At 27.4% G+C, this 24,367-nt stretch overlaps 2 protein-coding genes across 3 annotated transcripts in view; both read left to right on the forward strand.

The window, feature by feature from the left end:
* Positions 1 to 24,367, forward strand: part of LOC145945600 (fatty acid synthase-like) — a 55,760-nt gene that overhangs the window by 907 nt on the left and 30,486 nt on the right. The window contains 1 exon segment of the mRNA XM_083054657.1: positions 4,866 to 5,198. Coding sequence (XP_082910783.1) covers positions 4,866 to 5,198 — 333 coding nt within the window.
* On the forward strand, positions 7,182 to 13,670 carry LOC145945405 (fatty acyl-CoA reductase 1-like). 2 transcript variants are annotated; one of them, XM_083054382.1, is made up of 9 exons: positions 7,182 to 7,495; positions 7,812 to 8,060; positions 8,564 to 8,709; positions 8,881 to 8,990; positions 9,411 to 9,603; positions 10,025 to 10,273; positions 10,698 to 10,874; positions 11,598 to 11,678; positions 13,125 to 13,670. In XM_083054382.1, the coding sequence occupies exons 1-9, from the start codon at positions 7,283 to 7,285 to the stop codon at positions 13,204 to 13,206; spliced, it is 1,500 nt and encodes a 499-aa protein (XP_082910508.1). In that variant the 5' UTR covers positions 7,182 to 7,282; the 3' UTR covers positions 13,207 to 13,670. The 2 variants fall into 2 exon arrangements, with proteins under 2 accessions (XP_082910508.1, XP_082910509.1); XM_083054383.1 differs by lacking the exon at positions 10,698 to 10,874.

A 24,367-nucleotide genomic window follows, 5' to 3' on the forward strand; every position in this document is an offset into this window, starting at 1 on the left:
AAGCAGTGGTATCAACGCAGAGTACTGAAATCAGTCTTCTGTAATAATAAGGGTCCCTGTCTAAGATCTTTACATTGTCCCAACGAAAATCATGATCGAAACTCAGTCTATGCTCCGTGATTACTGAACTATTCGTGGTATTTCTGTTAATGTGATTTCTATGTTCCTTTATTCTGGTGTTTAATTGTCTTCCCGTTTGTCCCACATACGACGCGTTACAATCCCTGCAATCTATCTTATATACAACATTCCTACTACATGATCCAGATATCGGATCTTTTTGGGCTCTAATGATGCTCTTCAATTTATTCAGACTCGAATATGCAACTCTAACTTCTAAGTCTTTAACAATGTGTTTAAATTGTTCTGAAATCGAGGGAACATATGGAACTGTAAAAAACGTATGACTTTTTTCTTGTGAATTATGATTTAAATTCATATTCTTTGATTTAAATAATGTTTTTAATCTGTCCAAAATAGTGTGAAAAATGAAATCCAAAGGATAGTAATTGTTGAGTAAAACATTGACTACAAATCGCAAATTTTTCTCATGAAATTCTGGATGAGAGAGAAAGAACACTTTGTCTGTTAAGCCTATTACCGTGCCCCTCTTTTGACAAAGTGGATGTTGAGAAAAAAAGTTCAAGTACCTCCCCGAGAACGTTTGTTTATGGTACTATTACGTTTGTATATAAGATAGATTGCAGGGATTGTAACGCGTCGTATGTGGGACAAACGGGAAGACAATTGAACACCAGAATAAAGGAACATAGAAATCACATTAACAGAAATACCACGAATAGTTCAGTAATCACGGAGCATAGACTGAGTTTCGATCATGATTTTCGTTGGGACAATGTAAAGATCTTAGACAGGGACCCCTATTATTACAGAAGACTGATTTCCGAAATGATATTTATTAAAAAACAAGTAAATGGTTTGAATTTGCAGACGGACACGGAAGGTTACCGGATATTTATCTTTCGTCGATTGAAAGACTAATAAATGTTTAACGCCCTTGAGAGAAAAAACTAATAAATACATTATATAAACAATAGTTCGATTACCTTACAGACATTCTCACAGCTCATTTTGATAACGGCTGTGTGAGATATCATATCTATTTATAATGACAGAAACTGTTATAATTAATATCTACCGTTTCATGTTCGATTCTGTATCAATCAAAGTGTAAAATTATATAGTTAATTATGGACGTCATACTGTAAGTAATTTGCTGTTAAAATATTTTATTTTCGTCTTTGCATTGGAGAATTCTTGCTAGATCTGAGGGTTTCTTATGGCTTGATGGTCTGTCAACCTTAAAGACCAGCAGGAAGACTGTTAGACGAGATGACGTCATTAGTCGAAATATAATTGTTAACAAGACATCTTAAAAATGTAACGACGATGTGACTTGCGATTTTTAATGTTGAAATTTAGTTCTCAGACAGTTGTTGTTTGTTTTGTTTTGACTATTAATGTAACGCGTTTAGCTTAGACTAAGAATGTATAGATTTAATGTAAAGCGTTTTAATTATTGATTTTCATAGCGATACGCTGAAGATGACCACAAAAAATGGTCGAAACGTTCGTAAATTGATTGAATAAAGTTAATTTGTTTGCGCACTGATATCTGCGTTTGACTCTTATTGCCAATATAATACTAATGTATATATGTATATGTAATATAATATGTAGGGTGTGTATAGAGTGATTATAAGTCACATCTCATCTCTGGAGAATGAATTAATAAAGTCAAAAATTAATAAAGTCATAAATCAAAAATAGAGTAACAAAATTATATTTGAGCCTTTTTTAAAGAATTATAATTATAATCAAATAATCAAAAAAATGTGGATTATTATTCTTTTTAATTAAAAACTTTTTAATTAAAAGTTTGTAATTGTTTTGATAACAATAAATGAAAAACCATTATTAATTAATTAACAAGTACATGACAGTAGTATTAAGATTGGACTAACAGCAGATGTTCAAATAATTTGCCATTATTGTGACAGAGATTGTGGTTTGGGAGACGCTAGAAATGCTTCGAAGCGTTTGAATCACATGACACACCCACACGCATTACGCACACACTTAACATTGACGTACACATACACCATACATATGATGTGCAAAATTCAACCGAGCAACCTCCCCGTGGTGCACATTGGATAACGCGAATGCCGGCGGTATTGCTAAAAATCTTGCAAAATGCAAGGGTAACTTTGAAATGCGATAACTCGGCTCCTAGATATGATAGAGCAATATTTCTTGCGGCATTTTAAAGGGGAGGGTTCCTACTTCAAAGCCAATGTGGTGGCATTTATGGTTCCATCCTTGCTTTTTCCATGGATAACTACAAAGTCAAGAAATTTTCAGAGTTTTTTTGCCATCTGATTTTAAGCCTCACACGAAAAACAGTTCGATGAGACGAATAATGCTATATTACCCACTTTAAAGTTGAGGCTTCACCCGTTAAAATGCGCCCAGAAACATTGTTCTACGACCTCTCTAAGCCGAGATATGGCTTCTTAAAAATCATCAAAGTTTACTAGTTTTAAAGCGCTCCCCTAATTATTTTGCGTAGTGTATATTTTGTCCAATCTAAAACGCCGAAATCGACTTGGCTGGATCAATTGTAACCTTATCCATTGTTATTAAAATAAAGCAAACGTAAATAGTATTAACAACGTAGACTCAACAGCAAATAATATGCAAATGTACTTATGCCTCTTATAAGTCAACATCGTTACTTAGATATCGTTTCGAAAAATCAAATTGTTTTACAAAGTTTTACAAAAGTAAATACAAAAAAACGTCTATTTATTCGATAAATATGTTTACTGCAAAAGAAATTATTTTGATTACTGAATTTTGGAAAAGCGTTTTATTTCTTTGAAATTTTTTCCAGCATTTATAAAAAGAAAATAAATATTTTATATTTCACAATGTTTTAGAACTTTACGTACATAATTTGTCTAAAATAATCTGATTCTCATCTGAATATATTTTCTTGTGACACACAATAGAAGTCATAACATTGAAACAATCAGTTTATTGTGTTCATTTTGATATACTTAAATATTCATTTTTTGTGGAATTTCCTCTAAACTTTGACACTAATATGCATCTACTGCATATTTTATGTCAAAAAATTATCAAGAAACATGGTAGTGTTTTGCGCCAAGTCACGCGCATGCAACAGCAAGACGTAAATTTCTTTAATTAAAATTTTTTATTTTTTTTTATTCGAATTAATTTTTAATTTTTGTATAAGTTTTTAATTTTTTGTATTAATTTATAATTTATAATTTTTCTATTTATTTTTAATTTAATTTAATGTTATCTTCAATTAATATTTTTAAAAATTTATATTTTTAATTGGTGCAATTTTTCAATATCACTCTTTTTGTTAACTTAAAATAACACCATTTTGTAAATAATAAAATATATAAAATTTTTTTTAACTGGCGTGTATACTTGACGCTTTTTTTAATTTTTTTGAAAAAGTAAGTTTTTATGGATCTTATTATAGAATTTTGACACAACTAATATTTTTTAAAAGCTAAAAGTTATGTCAACTTAATTTTATAAATACTTAATTTTGTCAATAAAACTGCTCCAACATGTTGCACACGTTTGTATAATATGATAAAATACATTTAAAAAGCTTTCACCAATTCTTGCAACTTTAATTACAAATTTCTTGAAATTGTAACATGATGGAAAAGTGTCAAAATCAGAATTGTATTCAATGTCAAAAACTACAAAATATGATTGTTTTATTCTCGTAATTTTTTTTTATTGAATTATGTTATTATTACCCGAATTGTTTATTTATTTACTATAATAATTACGAAATATGCATGTTCTTATATTTGATTATAATATTATTTTGAAAAATAATAATATTAAGAGACAATAAAAGTATTATTAATTTAAAAAAAGTTATTAAAAATAATATTTATTAACTATTCTGATGAAAAAAAACTGATATGACGATACTTGTATTATTGCAATTTACACAAACTGCATGTCTTGTTCTTTTTATTTCATATTTATTTCTTTTAACCAAAAAAACAATAATTTTTACATGTCTGTAGGTTTTGTGCAACATCTTTTTATATGTGTGCACTTGACATTTGAACTCTAATTTGTAATGTATATGAAATACATATTGTTCATTTTAATAAAAAAAATAAACAAAATACTCGATGCAAGTAATTATAGACTAGCTCATGATTTATTAAATTACGCAATTAACAAAAAAATGTTATAAAATTACTTGAAAACAAAAACTGCAAGATTACATAGCATACAAAACATATCGTGTATGAAGGTTCGAAACCGCGAAAAGTCAATGTGAAAAGTCAATGAAGTGTCTACAAAGCGTTAATTACGTTTATATATATTGTTACGTCCCTGGATTACATCCCCTATGCGTTTCCAAGATAACATCGTCAAGGAGATTATTTATTAACAACCGACACGAGATTGTTTCTGGACGCCATGATAGGGACTTGAGTGACAGCTGTCGAGCTGATCGGTCGCGCGGTCTCTCTTGTTACATTTATTTAACGTGCTCTTGTATTCTAATTCCATTAAAGTTATCGAGTTCTTTTATATATCGTCTGGTTCATTTCCCGGCGCGAATGTGTGTGAGAGTGTGACGTTGCGTTGCGCGCTTCGAGCTATCGCGAAACTGTCGCGCGGACGTAACAATATATATATATATATATATATATATATATTTTTAGATAATTTTAAAGATTCCAGAGGAAAATCAACCTTTGAACGAACCTGTTCTCGCACATCGCCGTTATTATTGTCGCGACGATAGAAGCTACATCATAATAAAGGTCTGGGTGGATTCGGTTTGGAGTTAACTGACTGGCTAATACTGCGAGGTGCCAAGAACGTCGTATTAGTTTCGCGAACTGGGGTAAAAAATGGTTATCAGCGCATGAAAATTTATTTGTGGGAATCCTACCGTGTACATGTGCGCATTGTCAAAAATATTAATATCGCCAATCGCAACGATTGCGAACACCTCTTGCGAACTGCGGAAGAAAAAGCACCGGTGGATGCTATTTTCAACCTTGCTGCGGTGTTAAAGGATAACGTTCTAAAGAATCAAACCGCGGATACCTTTGCGGAATCTTTCAAATCGAAGGCCTGGGCAACGCAACCCAGTGAGCAATATGTTATCAAAAGAAATTCATAAAGTACTCAAGTTTAAGAGTCGGACTTCCGATAACTCCATCAAAATGATAATATTATGATATCAATAAGTCCTCCAATGCGTCGATTTTAGAGGAAAGAAAGACATCACATAAACGACATCTAAAAGAATTCCACAATCTGACTTCTTTTAAATATCAAAAAAAGGTTACCGTTATTAAGAATTGCTATTTGTAGTATTATATTTTTACATATTTTTATATTTAAAAAAAATATAAATCTTAGTATACATTTCTTTTATAACATTTTATTAAAATTAAAACAGGTTTCAAAATGCCCATAGACTTTGCCCATAAAAAAAACTTTATGATTGCAACGTGCTTTTTGCAGACATAACCCAACTTCTTTGGTTGGATATAGAGGCAACATAGAACAAATAACAAAAATATATATGAAAATATATAATCTCTATTTTATGCTCAAATACATATTTAATAATATTTATAATTTAAGAAAGAAAGATTAAACGTTAATATCGAAGAACGTAAATGCTATTTCCTTGAAATTCAACTCAGAGCACGCAGTTCACACACGTATTATGTGGCTTGCCCATGTGCGGCGTTCGTAAAATAGCACGCTTGCTAGAGACTCTACAAACATCTATGAATAGACAACATAAAGAGCTCTTCTGAAAGATATCTTACAAAAAGATAACTTACTGATATCATTTTTAAGAGAAATTAATAAGGTCTTCAAAAGTTCTCTTAAAGAGCTCTTTTGAAAGATATCTTACAAAAAGATAACTTACTAATATCATTTTTGAGAAAAATTAATGAAGTTTTCAAAAAGTTCTCTTAAAGAGCTCTTCCTCTCAATAATGCTCACTGGGTTATCATTGGATATATTGCAGAAATATAATGAATATTTATTAAGTACATCGAAGTATACACTTTTGAATATTTTAATGCTGTGATGCATTTCGATTGTGTCGTAAGAAAATATATATTCAGATGAGAATTACACTTTTTAAAATAAATTTTGTACGTATAAAGTTATAAAATATTGTGAAATATGAAGTACTTATTTTCTTTTTATAAGTGCTGGTAAAATTTTTAAAGAAATAAAACATTTTTCCAAAATGCAGTAACCAAAATTGTTTTTTTTTTTTATAGTAAACATATTTATCTTATCACGTTAGTCTTTTTGTATGTGTGCGTGTATTTATAATAATACTTCTCATAAAGTATTTAGATTTTTCGAAACAATATATCTTTTAAAATATATATACACTCCAATCTATTTATTATTTATATAAAGATTTATTATAATATTTGTGTGAAAATATAATAACTGATGATACATAAATTGTGTCTAACTCGCGCCAAATACATAAGAATAAAAATTTCAAACTTCAATAACTTATTAAATATATATGATTCAAATTAACATATACAAACGTATAACAAAAGTTCAAACTCTACAACCCCTTTGAATTAGTAATTCAAAGGTTATCGAATTTATTTAATTTTACAATAAGCTTGCATAAACTTATAAAGCTATCATCATTTCCCCATCATTTATATTTTTCAATTGTATATATATATATATATATATGTATAAATGCTTTATCTAATTTAATTCTATTTAAATTCAAATTTTAAGTTGTTCAGACCAAACTGTTTAAAAAATATAATAAATTACGTCCAATGTTCTTCGTAAAATTTAAACAAATTATATATTAAATACGAAACAAATTGCATATTATGATTTTGCTATTATTGGCGAATGATGCGTACTATTGGTGAATGCTGCATAAAACTGCTTGCATTGCATATTCTTTCAACTTTGACCTATATTTCCGGTTTATTGATACATATATTAGTTCCTTTCTCTCCCTCTCTTCCTTTCTCTCTCTCTCTCCCTCTCTGTCCTTAGCTTTACCACTAGTATATAATCCAAGGTCTGACTAATGTTTAGTAACGATATCGACTTAAAAGAGACAATAGCGTTTTTAAGTACACTTGTATATATAGTTTTTGCTGTTGCTTCTACGTTGTCAATTTATTTGTTGTTTATTTTCTTTATTTTAATAACAATGGATAACAATACAATTGATCCAGCCAAGTCGATTCCGGCGTTTTACGCTGGACAAAGTATATTTTTGACAGGCGCAACAGGATTTCTGGGCAAAGTATATTTTGAAAAGATACTGCGATCTTGTCCGGATGTTCGAGAAATATTTCTATTGATGCGTCCGAAAAAAGGACTGAATCTTAACGAAAGACTTGAAAAAATGTTAAACTTACCGGTAAGTTATTTATCAAAATGGATATCTTTTTTGCAACACACAACATTTGTTTAAGAATTGTTATAACATCTCGATAAGAAGAATTTTTGGATTATCTTTTTATTATGTTATATGTCAATAGAAAATTAATTTTGTAATTATAAAATTTGAGAAAAAAATGTATGAGATATGAAACATTGAGAGAAACGTTTAGAGTAATTTAATGAATTGTAGACAGTCATAAAAAAATATTTTACAATTTTGTGTAAAAATATCTTACAGTTAAACATTATGTCAACTATTCTAATAAATACTGCATAGTATTCGTTTATTTCAGTTATACGATAAATTACGAGAGGAGCAACCTTTAAATTTCAAGAAATTAATTCCAGTTTCTGGCGATATCAGTCAAGAAAATTTAGGTTTGTCGGCTGTCGATAGACAAATGCTATTTGAAAGAGTAACTATAATAATTCATGCGGGGGCAACTGTGAAATTTAACGACACCTTAAAATACGCCATTCTTACTAATACTAGATCAACGAGAGATATATGTATCTTAGCCGAAAGTATGAAGAATTTAATCGTAAGTAAATACAATTGTATATTCATGATAAATTTTTTTATGGTATTTAATTATGTGAATTATCTTACATGGGCTTTTATTTAGCGTGATACACTAACATTTTCATTACACATTTATTTCTAGATATTTTTATAAGGTATATTTTTTAAGTTTTAAATATATGTATAACATATACGTACATATATTATTATGTATATATTATAATGTATAATATTACAAAGATATTTTAGAAATAGAAAATTAACTATAATAATTAAAAAAATAATAACTTAAAAAATTAGAAAAGGACAGAATAATCTATGTACTCCGCGCCCCTGAAAAACAAATTTATATTTAAAATTGTGAACACACACACACACACACACACATGCCTAAATCTTTTGCCCCGAACTCTCTAATTATATTATTTTGACCAAGAATAGAATTTTTTGCTCCGAATAACTTTAACTATAGCATTTTAACTAAAATACAATTTTAATAATAATTATTTTTATCTGTTAAAGGCCTTAGTATATGTTAGCACAGCATATACAAATTTAGATAAACCATTTATAAAAGAAAAAGTGTACCCACCTATAGATGATTGGCGGAAAATGATCAAAATGGCTGAGTCATCGGATGAGCATATCTTGAATATCTTTACAGCTAAGTAAGTGTGTCAAATATAAATATCAAATATATCATATGTATGTAAATTTTAAATATGTATTAATTATAAATATGTAATTATTCTCTTCTATTCATATTATAATATTCCAATTATTTTCGATCATTTTTTAATGTTTTAATTATTTCAATATTTGTTTGAAATTATGTACAGATGTTTGAATACTATTCCCAACACTTACATATTCTCGAAAAACTTAGCGGAGAGTATAATACAGGAATATTCTTTATCCTTGCCTTGTGCGATTGTGAGACCTTCCATAGGTACGTAACTTCTTCTTGAATGTTAGAAACAAGAGTTATTTTTTCTGCTTTTTCTAATACTTTGGATAAGTTGGAAATCTGCTCCTTTCTTTATTTTATATAGAAAGTTTTGAAACGAATAATATTTGTATATTTAGTATATTTATAGCAAAATACAAAATATATGTACATGAATATATTATTCAAATAGAAATAGCGAAGGAAAAATTTAAGCGTCTAAATTAAAAATTTCATAGATAGATAAATTTTATAGAGATAGTTAGTAGCCGATTTACATTAGTTTCTGCTGCATTTATATATGATAGAATTAATTGTATAAATATTATTATTACCCGAAACAACTTATTTAATTATTTTAAATAATAAAATACATTAAATCTTTAGTTTGCTAACAGCAATATAACAAAATGTCTTTTTTAGTGATCGGTTCGTTGAAGGATCCAATCCCAGGATGGGTGGATAACTTTAATGGCCCGACAGGACTATATATTGCTGCTGGAAAAGGAATATTACGAGTTTTATTTGCTAGTAATTATATTTCACAAAATTACATACCAGTAGATACTGTCATCAACACTATAATTCTCGTAACCTGGAAGCGTGGATTGACAACGTATGATCATCAACGTATATCTAATTGCATTAAGCTACAAACAAAATGATTTAAAACTAAATACTTATTGCACGCGTCTTATTCAACCTGTTTTTTGCATTAAAATTTAAAGTTTATTATTTATTAAGTTATTTATTTTCAGTAGAATTTATAAATATAACTTTTTTTTTAATGAAACATGATGAGATCATACTTAAGATTTGAAAATTATTAAATCAATTTTTTTCATCTATTTATTTTTTTGAGATGTTTAATTTGTTAAAAAATATATAAAAATAAAATTATTAATATTTTGTAATAATATCTCATGATTTCCGCAATCTTATATTTGTTTAAATTATTTCTAAAACTTAATGCAGTATAATTATAAAATGTTATATAAATAATGCATTGACTAATATATAATATTATTTATTATTAGTTTCACACCAGGTTCCACATTTTTTGTCGTAAACTGTACTTTTCCTTATGAAAAAAATATATCATTTCGAGAAGTTGCCAATATAATAACCAAACTCTCGGAAGAGACATCCTTAGAAGGAGTTCTCTGGACCCCTAGTACATTATTTATCGAAAGTTCAATTATGCATTACATATTGACCATATTGTGGCATATCTTACCAGCTATATTACTAGATTTGCTTTTAAAACTTTCGGGACATCGACCTTTGTAAGTATCATACAAGTAGAAATTCTAGAATATATAGATTTCTTATATAAATCAGAGAATATAATTATATAATTTAATTAGTATGATTATAAAAAGCTAGAAAAAAAGAGAGGAAAGGGAGGAGAGAGAGGGAAAGAGTGAAAGAAAAGGGAAAAGAGAAATCCTTTTTATGTGAAAGAAAATTCTTTATTTTTAGTAAAGCAATAATTATTCTATTTTTCAATATCAATTTAGAATGTTATTTTTCACTTTTCTTTCTACGTAAAAATTTGTAAAAAATAATTTTTCTTAACACCATATAAATTTGTACGCCTTCTTACTTTTTTTAAAACTTGTGTTTTTCGATTCAATCATTTACGATAATGACTGAAGCTGTGCCATTGAGAATACAAAGTTTTATGTAAATATATAATATACAACATAGGGTATTGGGACTGCAGAGAAAAGTATATGTGGCCAACCGTGCTTTGCAACATTTTATGTTTAACGAATGGAAATTTGATAATACAAATAGTCGAGATCTGATGACACTGATACCATCTGATAATCGAGAAATGTTCTCGATCGATCTTTCTGATTTGGATATAGATAAGCATGGCAGGTAAATATATGAATATACTTGATTTTAAATAGAGAAAAGATGCTAATCGTTTCAACATATTGGTTTTTAGTCCTTGTTTCTAATTAAGGTTACATTCATAAATTCATAAATTCATAAATATTTATTATTTTCTATCAAATATTGTGTATCATTTTAATAAAATAATCTTTTGAGAAAATTACTTTTTTATAAAACGCACAAAAAATTGAAGTTTGAGAAAATAAATTTTTAAATCGACGTATTTACTCATAACAATAAAAACATGATAATAAAATAATTATAAAACAATTACCACGTATCATTCAATTATATATAACTTATGTACAAATTTATTTAGTTTAATATAATAAAATTACATTTTTTCTTATCAATTGTTTTTAAAAATTTAAGCATTTATAAACACATATTTTTTTTTTTACTTTCTTTATTTTTAAATTTGATACTTTTAATGAGAAAAGTTTTTATGGAAAAGATCCATAAAATTTAAATAAATCGGTCAATTTACTTATATTTTTTTAAAATCGATATTATGCAAAAATAAAATATTAGATTATGTCGATGTATAAACCACAAAATATGTTTAGGGTTGCAGAACATTCTTTCTAATTCTTCTAATTGCACTATTCGTTTTACAATATATTGATCGATTTGACGCATTTCTTTTAATATTTATACTAAAGATAATTTTAAGCTATTAAATAGTAATTTTATATCATTTTGAAGGAATGCAATAATAAATGCCAAAAAAAATCTTCTCCATGAAGACATGAATCGATTAGATGCAGCCAAAGCACATCGTAAAAGGTGAGTGTAAAATATAAATAGAACATTGTTGTTATTTATATGTGAGATACAATGCTGTAAAAAATTAGACATAAAAAAATAGAATTAAAATAGAAAAAGTATAACTAAATATTTTGAAGTTTCTTCAAAAAACTTTAACTAAAATAATATTTGAAATAGTAACTATTGAAATAGTAACTATTGAATTAAGTAAATAATATTTTATTAGTAATTATAGTAATTAATATTAGTAATTAATATATATACATACTTTATTCTATATACTCGGAAATATTTTAACTATTTAATATATAAAATAAAAATAATATATATATATTTATACATTATACATATATTTACGATATATAATATCTTCGATACGATATACGATACATAAAAGTAATATAACTTCCACATGACATTGCTCACTCTATAACAAAATGAATTTTTTATTGTTGTTTTAGAATTGAGCACACAAAATAAATTAATTCACTCAAAAATCAAAGAAAAATAAAATAATACCATTTACAAATTGATATTTAAAATCAACTCTTATACATGTTTTTACTGTAAATTTCAAGAGAAGAGATCCAGTTAAAAATTAGAAAAATTATTAACTTTTCTTGAATACATAAAACATATTTTGTTAAATTATACACTATTTTTGTTTGCTATCCAAATTTATGAGAGAATAAAATTAATTTGTAAAAAGTAGATTATTTCTCATTTTTGTTCTATTATTTGCAAATAAAAAAGAAATATTAAGAAATTTTATAAAAAAACTTGTTTACATTGCAAGAAGAAAAGTTTATGTATATGTATATATTTAATTTTGCATTCTAAATATGTTATATATCGATATTCATTATATATATTGAGATAACGTAAAAGATATATATATTGCAAACAATATTTGCATTCTTATATTTATATTCTTTTCTTAAAGTGATTTGATTTTAAATTTTCTTCAGCACCCACATATATAAGGTAATTTGAAAAAGAAACAGAGAAAGAGAGAGAGACAGTGAGTGAGAGTGGGGAGGGGGGGGGGGGGAGAGAAAAAGTTATAGTATTAAAAATTAAAATACATAAAATTTTGGTAATTACATCTCAAATTAAAATGTCAATAATTTCATATATAAGCCTGATTAATGATTATACGAGAGTAAAAACATATTTCAACAGTGTCTTAATTTTTAATAATCTTTAAATATAAATATAGTATTGATCGTAGATTTAATGCTCTTTGTTAATATCATATATATATAACTTAAATAATAAAAAGTTTCAAAGAATTAAGAACAGATTATATTAGTATTACAAAAATGTAAGTCTATATTAAATAATAAGAATGAAATTTGGAAACAATTTATTGTTATATGAAAGTTATAGATAAGTATTTATATTTATTTATAAGATATTTGTAAGATGTATTAATTTATTAAATGTAATATTTGTTTATTTTAGGGTGGATCTATTCGTCGCAACATTCAAAACTGTCATGGCTATTGGTATCCTATGGATGATATATAAGTGGATATGCTCTTAAACATTGAACATTTTAGATCCCACTGGTTTATAAAAATTCCGCAATGTATAATTTATTGTACTAGAACAACACAAGCGCGCGCTACGAGCGCGCCATTTCTCGATTTTATATAAAAAAAAAATTATATTTTTATATAAAATTTGATTAAATTTGATTAACATTTTTTGACAGAAATCAGATAATTAAAGTGTTAATTTTCTAATTAAATTTTATAATAAAAATATGTTATAAAAATTATAAATGTTATAAATAATATTACAAATAATATACAATTATTAATTGGCTCGATAATTAGAAATTAAAAAGTAATAAATATTAGGCCTTTTCTCGAGCAGGAAATAAATAAATAAAGTGACGATGTTAATGTCTAGTATTGTAACTTAATTTATTTAATGCGGAACGTTTCGTGCATCTACTTATGACTTCTTCAGCCGCAATTCAATCTACAAGTATGATACAAATTTTAAAAAATTCTTATTAATCTTACAAACTATTAATGTGTATATGTTACCCATGTGTACGATCACATTTTGTCAGTCCTTATTTTTCTTCGAGTATGTCAACCAGTAAAATATAAGTACGGAAACAGAAGTAAAAAGACTATTGGTCCGAATAACATGTTTTTTAACTTGACCGAAGCTTAGTATGTCTGACAATGATATCAATTTCTAGCGGTGGTATTCTTATATCTATGTCGAGTATATGACTAAGAGGCAATTAGAACACAATATTATTTGTTTATTTTTTATTATTTACACCGAATCGAGTAACGGAAAGTAAGAAGGATCTAGATATTCGCTATCTTCCATCACATTAAGCCCGTTTTTTTGTCGTTTTATGAAAATGCTTTCTGAGATCAACTCTCTTATAGTAATTCGTTTCGTGATCCATGATCTTCACATTATCCCAATCAAATTCATGATTGTTTTCAACAATGTGTTGAGTGACCACAGAGCGTTTTGTCTCATTTTGTCTGATGTTTGACATATGTTCCTTAATTCTAGTTTGTAACCGCCTCTTAGTCTGTCCTACGTATGACGCTGTACAATCTTTGCATTTGATTTTATATATTACATTATTATTTAAATTTGTTGGAGTGGTATCCTTGTGGACTTTAATAATATTGTTTAGCTTATTAAAACATTTGTATCCAACTGCAAATTCAGTACCATGAAATGATTTACAAATGTGTTCCGACAAATATTTAATGTAAGGAACCGCTATGAACTTTTTTTCCTTTTTTTCTTCCTTTTTTTTATTATTATTATAAATGTTGTCGGATGTTCTTTTTGAATCTAATTTCGTGAATATTAGTTCCTTTGTTCTGGCCCCTACGTACCTAAATATAAAAGATCGAGGGTATCCGTTCTCTAACAGTGTATCTATTATGTATTTTATATTTTTATTATGGAATTGTGGATGCGACAACAATAGGGCTCTATCCACCAAACCGTAAATAGTACCTATCTTATGGCATAGGGGATGATTTGAAAAATAAGATAAATATCTATCTGAGTGCGTTTTTTTGTGATACCAATCTGTTACAATTCTATTATTCTCTTCTACTATTATTTTTAAATCTAGGAAATTTATTGATCTATTTTCCTCCATTTCACATGTGAATTTAATTCTGTCATGGTATGAATTGAAAATATTTATTATTTTTTGGATCAAATGTTTCGGAGCTAACAACAATATGTCATCAACATATCTGTAATAGAACGGTAATTTTTCATCTAATTTAAATAGAGCCTTGTTTTCGATGTCCTGTAAAACAATATCCGCGATTATTGGAGACAGTGGCGAGCCCATGGGGGTTCCAAAGGTCTGTTTATAAAATACCCCATCAAAACTGAAATATGTAGACGTCAGAACAAATTTCACCATGTTCAAAAATTCATTTCTTGGGATGTCCGTTGAATTTTTTATGTATGGCCATCTATTGCTGATTCCCTTTAGCGCTAGATCTATCGGAACGTTCGTGAACAAGGATACCACATCCAATGACATAACAACACAAGCCTCACTCAATTGTATCTTTGAAAGATTATTAGACAGACAAAAACTGTTTTCCACATTACTTCTTGCTTGCGGTAAGCTCTTGATTAAGATATTATGTATAAAAAGGCCTATAGAATATAGCGGACTATTTATCGATGACACAATGACCCTGAGTGGGTAGCCGATTTTATGAATTTTTGGTATTCCGCATGCTTTAGGAATCAGACTATCACTGGATCTCAATTGGAAATACTGTTTAGACGTGATAAATTCTTTGTCTAACAACTGTTTTAAAATTTTATTTAGTTCAATTTCAATTTTTTTAACCGGATTCTTTTCGACTGTGGAATACGTGTTCGGATCATTAAGTGATTGTTTCATTTGGTTACAAACTAGAATTAAGGAACATATGTCAAACATCAGACAAAATGAGACAAAACGCTCTGTAGTCACTCAACACATTGTTGAAAACAATCATGAATTTGATTGGGATAATGTGAAGATCATGGATCACGAAACGAATTACTATAAGAGGTTGATCTCAGAAAGCATTTTCATAAAACGACAAAAAAACGGGCTTAATGTGATGGAAGATAGCGAATATCTAGATCCTTCTTACTTTCCGTTACTCGATTCGGTGTAAATAATAAAAAATAAACAAATAATATTGTGTTCTAATTGCCTCTTCATATAGTCATATACTCGACATAGATATAAGAATACCACCGCTAGAAATTGATATCATTGTCAGACATACTAAGCTTCGGTCAAGTTAAAAAACATGTTATTCGTACCAATAGTCTTTTTACTTCTGTTTCCGTACTTATATTTTACTGGTTGACATACTCGAAGAAAAATAAGGACTGAGAAAATGTGATCATACACATGGGTAACATATACACATTAATAGTTTGTAAGATTAATAAGAATTTTTTAAAATTTGTATCATACTTGTAGATTGAATTGCGGCTGAAGAAGTCATAAGTAGATGCACGAAACGTTCCGCATTAAATAAATTAAGTTACAATACTAGACATTAACATCGTCACTTTATTTACAAATAATATGTTTACTACTTAAAACTCGAATAATATATTTCATTGTTTGCATATAACTTTTATATATATAATACAATGTACTATCGAAATATACAAGCAATAAATTTTGAATATTAAAAATCGATACTTTGTAGCAGCGGATCCTATATGGCGCAAACTTTTATTATGTATATCAAATAAAAGAATTTGCACGCACGTATCTATTTGGTATAAAAATAATCTGCAAACAACGTACTATTGAAAAAAACAAGCGATAAATAATTGGCGCTTTATATTAAATAAATACGAGCATGCAAATTATTTTATATAATATACATAATATAAGTCCGCGCAGTGTAGGGTTCGCGGCTATAAAGTTTCATCTTTAACTATTCAAAAAAAGCATAGAATTCATCGCTGATTTTTTTAATAGTACATTTTATGCAGATTAATTTTATATCAAACAGATTTGAGCGTACAAATTTTTTCGTTTAATACACATAGTATAATTCTTCGTCATAGAATTTGCGCCGTATTTTATATATTTTAACAGTACATTATATGCACAAAATATGATGGTACCATCAGCATACCAGCCTACAAACATTTTGATCTAATATACGTAAAATGAATCCGCGCGGTATGAGGTCCGCGGTTTAAAAATTTTAATTTCCAATATTTTCAAACGAGCTAAAAATTATTCTTTTATATATTTCAACAATACATTATCTGCACAATATGATGGAACCATCAACTTACCAGCCTACAAACTTTTTGATCTAATATACGTAAAATGAATCCGCGCCGTATGAAATCATCGGATTAAAAATTTTAATTCTTAATATTTTAAAACGAGCCAAAAATTATTCTTTTATATATTTCAACAGTACATTATCTGCACAATATGATGGTACCATCAACATATCAGCCTACAAACTTTTTGATCTAATATACGTAAAATGAATCCGCGCCGTATGTGGTCCGCGGTATAAAAATTTTATTTCCAATATTTTAAAACGAGCCAAAAATTAATCTTTTATATATTTCAACAGTTCATTATCTGCACAATATGATGGTACCATCAGCAAACCAGCCTACAAATTTTTTGGTATAATATACGTAATACAATTGTGCGCCGTATGAGATCATCGGAATAAAAATTTTAATTCTCAATATTTTAAAACGTGCCAAAAATTATTCTATTATATATTTCAACAGTACATTATCTGCACAATATGATGGTACCATGGCATACCAACCTAAAAACTTTTTGATCTAATATACGTAAAATGATTCCGCGCAGTATGGGGTCCGCGGTTTAAAAATTTTAATTTTCGAAATTTTAAAACGAGCCAAAAATTATTCTTTTATATATTTCAACAGTACATTATTTGCACAATATGATGGTACCATCAGCATACCAGCCAACAAACTTTTTGATCTAATATACGTAAAATGAATCCGCGCAGTATGGGGACCGTGGTTTAAAAATTTTAATTTTCAATATTTTCAAACGAGCTAAAAATTATACTTTTATATATTTCAACAGTACATTATCTGCACAATATGATGGTACCATCAGCATACCAGCGTCCAAACTTTTTGATCTAATATACGTAAAATGAATCCGCGCCGTATGGGTTTTGCGGTTCAAAAATTGTAATTTTCAATATTTTAAAACGAGCCAAAAATTATTCTATTATATATTTCAACAGTAAATTATCTGCACAATATGATGGTACCATCAGCATACCAGCCTACAAACTTTTTGGTATAATATACGTAATACAATTGTGATGAAACCATCGGATTAAAAATTTTAATTCTTAATATTTTAAAACGAGCCAAAAATTATTCTTTTATATATTTCAACAGTACATTATCTGCACAAAATGATGGTACCATCAGCATACCAGCCTATAAATTTTTTGGTATAATATACGTAATACAATTGTGCGCCGTATGAGATCATAGGACTAAAAATTTTAATTCTCAATATTTCAAAACATGCCAAAAATTATTCTATTATATATTTCAACAGTACATTATCTGTACAATATGATGGTACCATAGCATACCAACCTAAAAACTTTTTGATCTAATATACGTAAAATGATCCCGCGCAGTATGGGGTCCGTGGTTAAAAAATTTTAATTTTCAATATTTTCAAACGAGCTAAAAATTATTCTTTTATATATTTCAACAGTAAATTACCTGCACAATATGATGGTACCATAAGCATACCAGCCTACAAACTTTTTGATCTAATATACGTAAAATGAATCAGCGCCGTATGGGGTTTGCGGTCCAAAAATTCTAATTTTCAATATTTTAAAACGAGCCAAAAATTATTCTTTTATATATTTCAACAGTGCATTATCTGCACAATATGATGGTATCATCAGCATACCAGCCTACAAACTTTTTGGTACAATATACGTAATATAATTGAGCGCCGTATGAGATCATCGGATTAAAAATTTTATTTCCAATATTTTAAAACGAGCCAAAAATTAATCTTTTATATATTTCAACAGTTCATTATCTGCACAATATGATGGTACCATCAGCATACCAGCCTACAAACTTTTTGATCTAATATACGTAAAATGAAACCGCGCCGTATGGGATCCGTGGTTTAAAAATTTTAATTTTCAATATTTTCAAACGAGCTAAAAATTATACTTTTATATATTTCAACAGTACATTATCTGCACAATATGATGGTACCATCAGCATACCAGCCTACATACTTCTTGATCTAATATACGTAAAATGAATCCGCGCCGTATGGGGTTTGCGGTTTATAAATTCTAATTTTCAATATTTTAAAACGAGCCAAAAATTATTCTAATATATATTTCAACAGTACATTATCTGCACAATATGATGGTACCATCAGCATACCAGCCTACATACTTTTTAATCTAATATACGTAAAATGAATCCGCGCCGTATGGGGTTTGCGGTTTATAAATTCTAATTTTCAAGATTTTAAAACGAGCCAAAAATTATTCTTTTATATATTTCAACAGTACATTATCTGCACAATATGATGGTACCATCAGCATACCAGCCTACAAACTTTTTGATCTAATATACGTAAAATGAATCGGCGCAGTATGGGGTCCGTGGTTAAAAATTTTCAAAAAAGTATAGATTTATAATATTTTAAGACGAGCCAAAAATTCATCGATTATACATTTTAATAGTACATTGATTACAGAATCTTTTGGTACCAAGCAGACACCAGCGTACAAACTTTTTCATATGATATACATAAAATAAGGTTGCGTCGCATAGGGTCAGCGGCAAAAAAGTATCAATTTCTAATATTTTATGAGGAGCCAAAAATTCATCGATTATACATTTTAATAGTACATTGATTACAGAATCTTTTGATACCAAGCAGACACCAGCGTACAAATTTTTTAATTTGATATACATAAAATAAGGAAACGTCGCACAGGGTTCGCGTCAAAAAAGTATCGATTTCTAATATTTAAAGACGAGCCAAAAATTTATCGATTATACATTTCAATAGTCCATTATTTCAGAATCTTTTGGTACCAAGCAGACACCAGCGTACAAACTTTTTCATTTGATATATATAAAATAAGGTTGCGTCGCATAGGGTCAGCGGCAAAAAAGTATCAATTTCTAATATTTTATGAGGAGCCAAAAATTCATCGATTATACATTTTAATAGTACATTGATTACAGAATCTTTTGATACCAAGCAGACACCAGCGTACAAACTTTTATATTTGTTATACATAAAATAAGGATGCGTCGCATAGGGTCCGCGTCAAAAAAGTATAGATTTATAATATTTTAAGACGAGCCAAAAATTCATCGATTATACATTTTAATAGTACATTGATTACAGAATCTTTTGGTACCAAGCAGACACCAGCGTACAAATTTTTTAATTTGATATACATAAAATAAGGATGTGTTGCATAGGGTCAGCAGCAAAAAAGTATCGATTTCTAATATTTTAAGACGAGCCAAAAATGCATCGATTATACATTTTAATAGTACATTGATTACAGAATCTTTTGGTACCACGCAGACACCAGCGTACAAACCTTTTCATTTGATATACATAAAATAAGGATGCGTCGCATAGGATCAGCGGCAAAAAAGTATCGATTTCTAATATTTTAAGACGAGCCAAAAATTCATCTTAATATATTTCAATAGTGTATTGTTTGCAGATTATTTTGGTACCATAAGCATACCAGCGTACTACTTTTTTGATCTAATATACGTAATATAAATCTGCGCCGTATGAGATTTGCGGCTTAAAAATTTTAATTTTGAATATTTTAAAACGTGCAAAAATTAATTTTATATATATTTTAATAGTACATTGTCTGCACATTATTACGAATTATGCGTGACTATATGCATATATCGCGGTAATATATGTCGAAACTCATTTCTACTGCGCATTCGGAATTCGAATTATATCAAGATTATCGAAAAGTGTCGGACGAAATATATTTGTGACTCTAATTAAGGAAATAATTATTGTTTTTAAATATTATCTCTACGAAACCTTAATTGTAAATTTGTATTCATGTCTCACTTCTATTCTTAACTTAATAAATATATTACTTCTTAATTAAATAAACATATTAAAAAGTATTAATATAGCGAGGTAATTAAATTTTAAAATAATAATATGTTATAAAAATTAAAATAGCAATATATTGTAAATAATATGTTGTAATATCTTATCCTCGATTAATTTTTTTGTTACAGAAATCAGCTAATTAAAACGTTAATTTGCTAATTAATTTTTAAAATAAGAATATGTTATAACATTTAAAATAATATGTTTTAAATAATGTAATATATAATTCCTTAAACTCGATTAATATTTATAACAGCTATCAGCTGATTTCTGTCAAAAAATATTAATCGCAGATAAGGCAATATAACATATTATTTATAATATTATTATTTTAATTTTTATAACATATTTTTATTTTAAAATTTAATTGGCAATGTAATGCTTTAATCATCTGATTTCTGTCAAAAAATATTAATGAAGTTTAAACAAACTTTATATAAATACATCATACTTTTTTTAATGAAATCGAGGAATGGCATAACGCGCGCTTGTGTTATTCTAGTCTTTTTCTAAAAAAGACATATTATGTCGATTCTCGCAAGTATTGTTGCCTCTTGTCCGCGAAAATATTAATCAAAATTTAAAGTATTATAACATATTATTTAAAACATGTCATTATTTTATTTAATTTTATTTTGGACTAACTGTCAAACTGCTAACTGCTAACCCTAACGATGACAGCCTCTTCATGCTACAAATATAACACACAACGCGAATGTCAAAAATATTAATCAAGTTTAAAGTATTATAACATATTATTTAAAACATATTATTATTTTATTTTATTTTATTTTGGACTAACTGTCAAACTGCTCACTGCTAACCCTCGTGATGAAAGCCTTTCGATGCTACGAATATAACACACAACGCGAATCGACAGAGAGCCAATCAGCATCGCGGAAAAGCGACAACAATGTCAATAACATGCCTTTTTTAGAAAGAGGATAATTGTATATTTATGGGATATTTATATAAGTTTAATTTATAACGATTAAAACGAAAATTAAAGCATAATGCAACTTACGAAAGAAAAGTAATACATTTTATAATATACTTTCAAAACTTAATTTTCAGGTATTTATTTGATAAATTTTATTATCGAACGGAGGACTATTTTATTAGTGTTATATTACATTTTAAAAAATATTCTTTTATTTTTTAAAAAGCTTTAATCATTAGCTGCAAGGGTTCAAATTTTCCTAATTTTACATAAATCGTTTAATAAATAATATAAATCTCTTTAATATTATCTATTATAATATAATCTTAAATAATATAAAATTCTATAAAATATATACTGTATAATTATGTCACGGTACGTACAGTATTTCGGCAATGAATTATTAATAATATCGGCTTGTTGTCGTCAACAATAGCGCGCTATTGTTGTCATTCGATTAGATAAAGGAATTGTTTCGTTTATTATACAACTTCGAGACGTAGTCGAGACTAGTACTGAAGAGATACAAAAAGCGATCATTTTTTACGCATAATTAAAGACCATTAATTGACGTGATTAATTAATTTTTATTATTTTACGATTATTTATCAAAGTAAATATATATCTCACTATATGTATATTGATTTGAATAGATTCGCGTAATAAAATGCTGCGATACATGTATATTAAGGTTCTCAATGAATTTGGAAATTAAACAATAAATCGAAAATATGTTTTACATAATTTAATTTTTAATATGTTAAATATTTCGACTATGTATTTGATGCATTCGGTCTTGGCGTAACGCGCTATTGTAAACATAGAATGTTTTTGTCATTCGCGCATCGACTTTTCAAGTAGGATAATCGCTCTGTGTATTATTCAACTTCGAGACGTGCCGAGACTAGTACGAGAGAGATAGAATTTAATTCAATTTTGCAAGTTCGTGTTGTGTGAGTACAAGCAGCAAAGAACAAATAAGAGAAGAGAAGAAAATTCGGACTAGCATCGGATAAGCAGCAACTGAAAGTGAGCAATTTATAATCTATGATTCATTGTTTTTTACTTGCAAAAGTATTTTTTTTATACTATATATTTTTATGGTACTCTGATAGAAGATAGCGTTAGAAGTTATTAACGTGATTTTCAAGATACTTTATTCACTTTTCGAAGAAGATCACTGTATTAATTGTTGAAAATCAAAAATTTTTATGTTTAAACAGCTTACGATTATATAATTGCTGTACAAGATTATAATATATTCTTATATATGTATATCTTCATTGTCACGCCTTAAATTATTTATAATACTATTAAAACCGATACTTATTATAGGCTTAACACTTTTATCGAGCAGGATTATGGTCTATATAAGATAAATTTAATTAGATTATAAACTATTTTATTATTTTGAAGATGTTTTAAAATATGTTTCTTATATGAGAAATTTATTTTAGATTATCGAAATTGGAGAAAAAATTTATTTTGTGAGAGGTACTCATATCACAATGATAGAAAATGACAAAATATCCTTTATTAACGCGAAGGGTTATTGTTATTAACGTGATTCTCAAGATACTTTAAGATACTTAAGATACTTTAAAAGATATACTTTAAGATACTTTAAGATACTTCAAGATACTTTTTTAATTAAAAAATTATAATAATAATTACCAAAATAATTGAAATAATTATTAAAATAATTGCAAAACAATAGAAATAATTAAACATCAATAATTTTATGAAAATTTTTAAAGTACTAAAATAATTATTAAAACGATTTAGAAAAATAGGTGTAGTAATTAATGTAGTAATTTATAAAAAATTATATATATTTAATAATTATTTTTATCATGTACTCTTAGCGAAAGCAAAATTAAGATGCAAAATTGGCGAAGAAATATATATATGTATATATATGTATATAAATATATATGTAAATATATATATATATGTGTGTGTGTGTGTACATATATATTAATATTGTATATTGTATAATATACAAATGTAATTTAAACCGGAAAATAAATCGAATTTTTTATTATTACCAATAAAATTTATTTCTAAAGATAAATTATAATAATTGAATATATTTTTTTACATTATTTCTCCACATTTTAATACAACGACTTGATACCATTTATTTGCCATTTAATTTCTCTTGTTCGGATAATTCAAAAATTAAACCAGAGTTATAAAAATTGTCGTGTTCTGATTCAATTCATTTTAGCAAAAAACTTAAAAGTTTGGATGCGGAAATAATTTTCGTTCTCCACAGTTGTTTGTTTTTTGTTTAAAGATTTCGCCTAACTGTAAGTACATTTAAATTTAAGCGTGCAAAATGTTTCTGTTGCGTAACAATAATACTTTATCGCTTTCTAATTAATGTAATAATTAAATTACCAGAATTTTTAAGTACATTTAATGCTCAATTTAATATAAATTTTAAAAAATTTTAAAAATTTTTAATTTAATTTATTAAATTTAATTAATTAAAAATTGTTTTAAATTTATATTAAATTGAGCATTAAATGTACTTAA

The sequence above is a fragment of the Prenolepis imparis genome, unplaced genomic scaffold (genome assembly GCF_030444845.1).
Source record: "Prenolepis imparis isolate NDT839.2.m4 unplaced genomic scaffold, iyPreImpa1.0 SCAF_14, whole genome shotgun sequence".
Lineage (NCBI taxonomy): Eukaryota > Metazoa > Arthropoda > Insecta > Hymenoptera > Formicidae > Prenolepis > Prenolepis imparis.

Bases quoted from the DNA above. Each gene is read 5' to 3' on its own strand.
- LOC145945405 (XM_083054382.1), top strand. From the start codon at position 7,283: ATGGATAACAATACAATTGATCCAGCCAAGTCGATTCCGGCGTTTTAC. The intron at 8,991-9,410 runs GTACGTAACTTC...TGTCTTTTTTAG, and splicing joins GATTGTGAGACCTTCCATAG to TGATCGGTTCGTTGAAGGAT. The intron at 10,274-10,697 runs GTAAGTATCATA...TATACAACATAG, and splicing joins CTTTCGGGACATCGACCTTT to GGTATTGGGACTGCAGAGAA.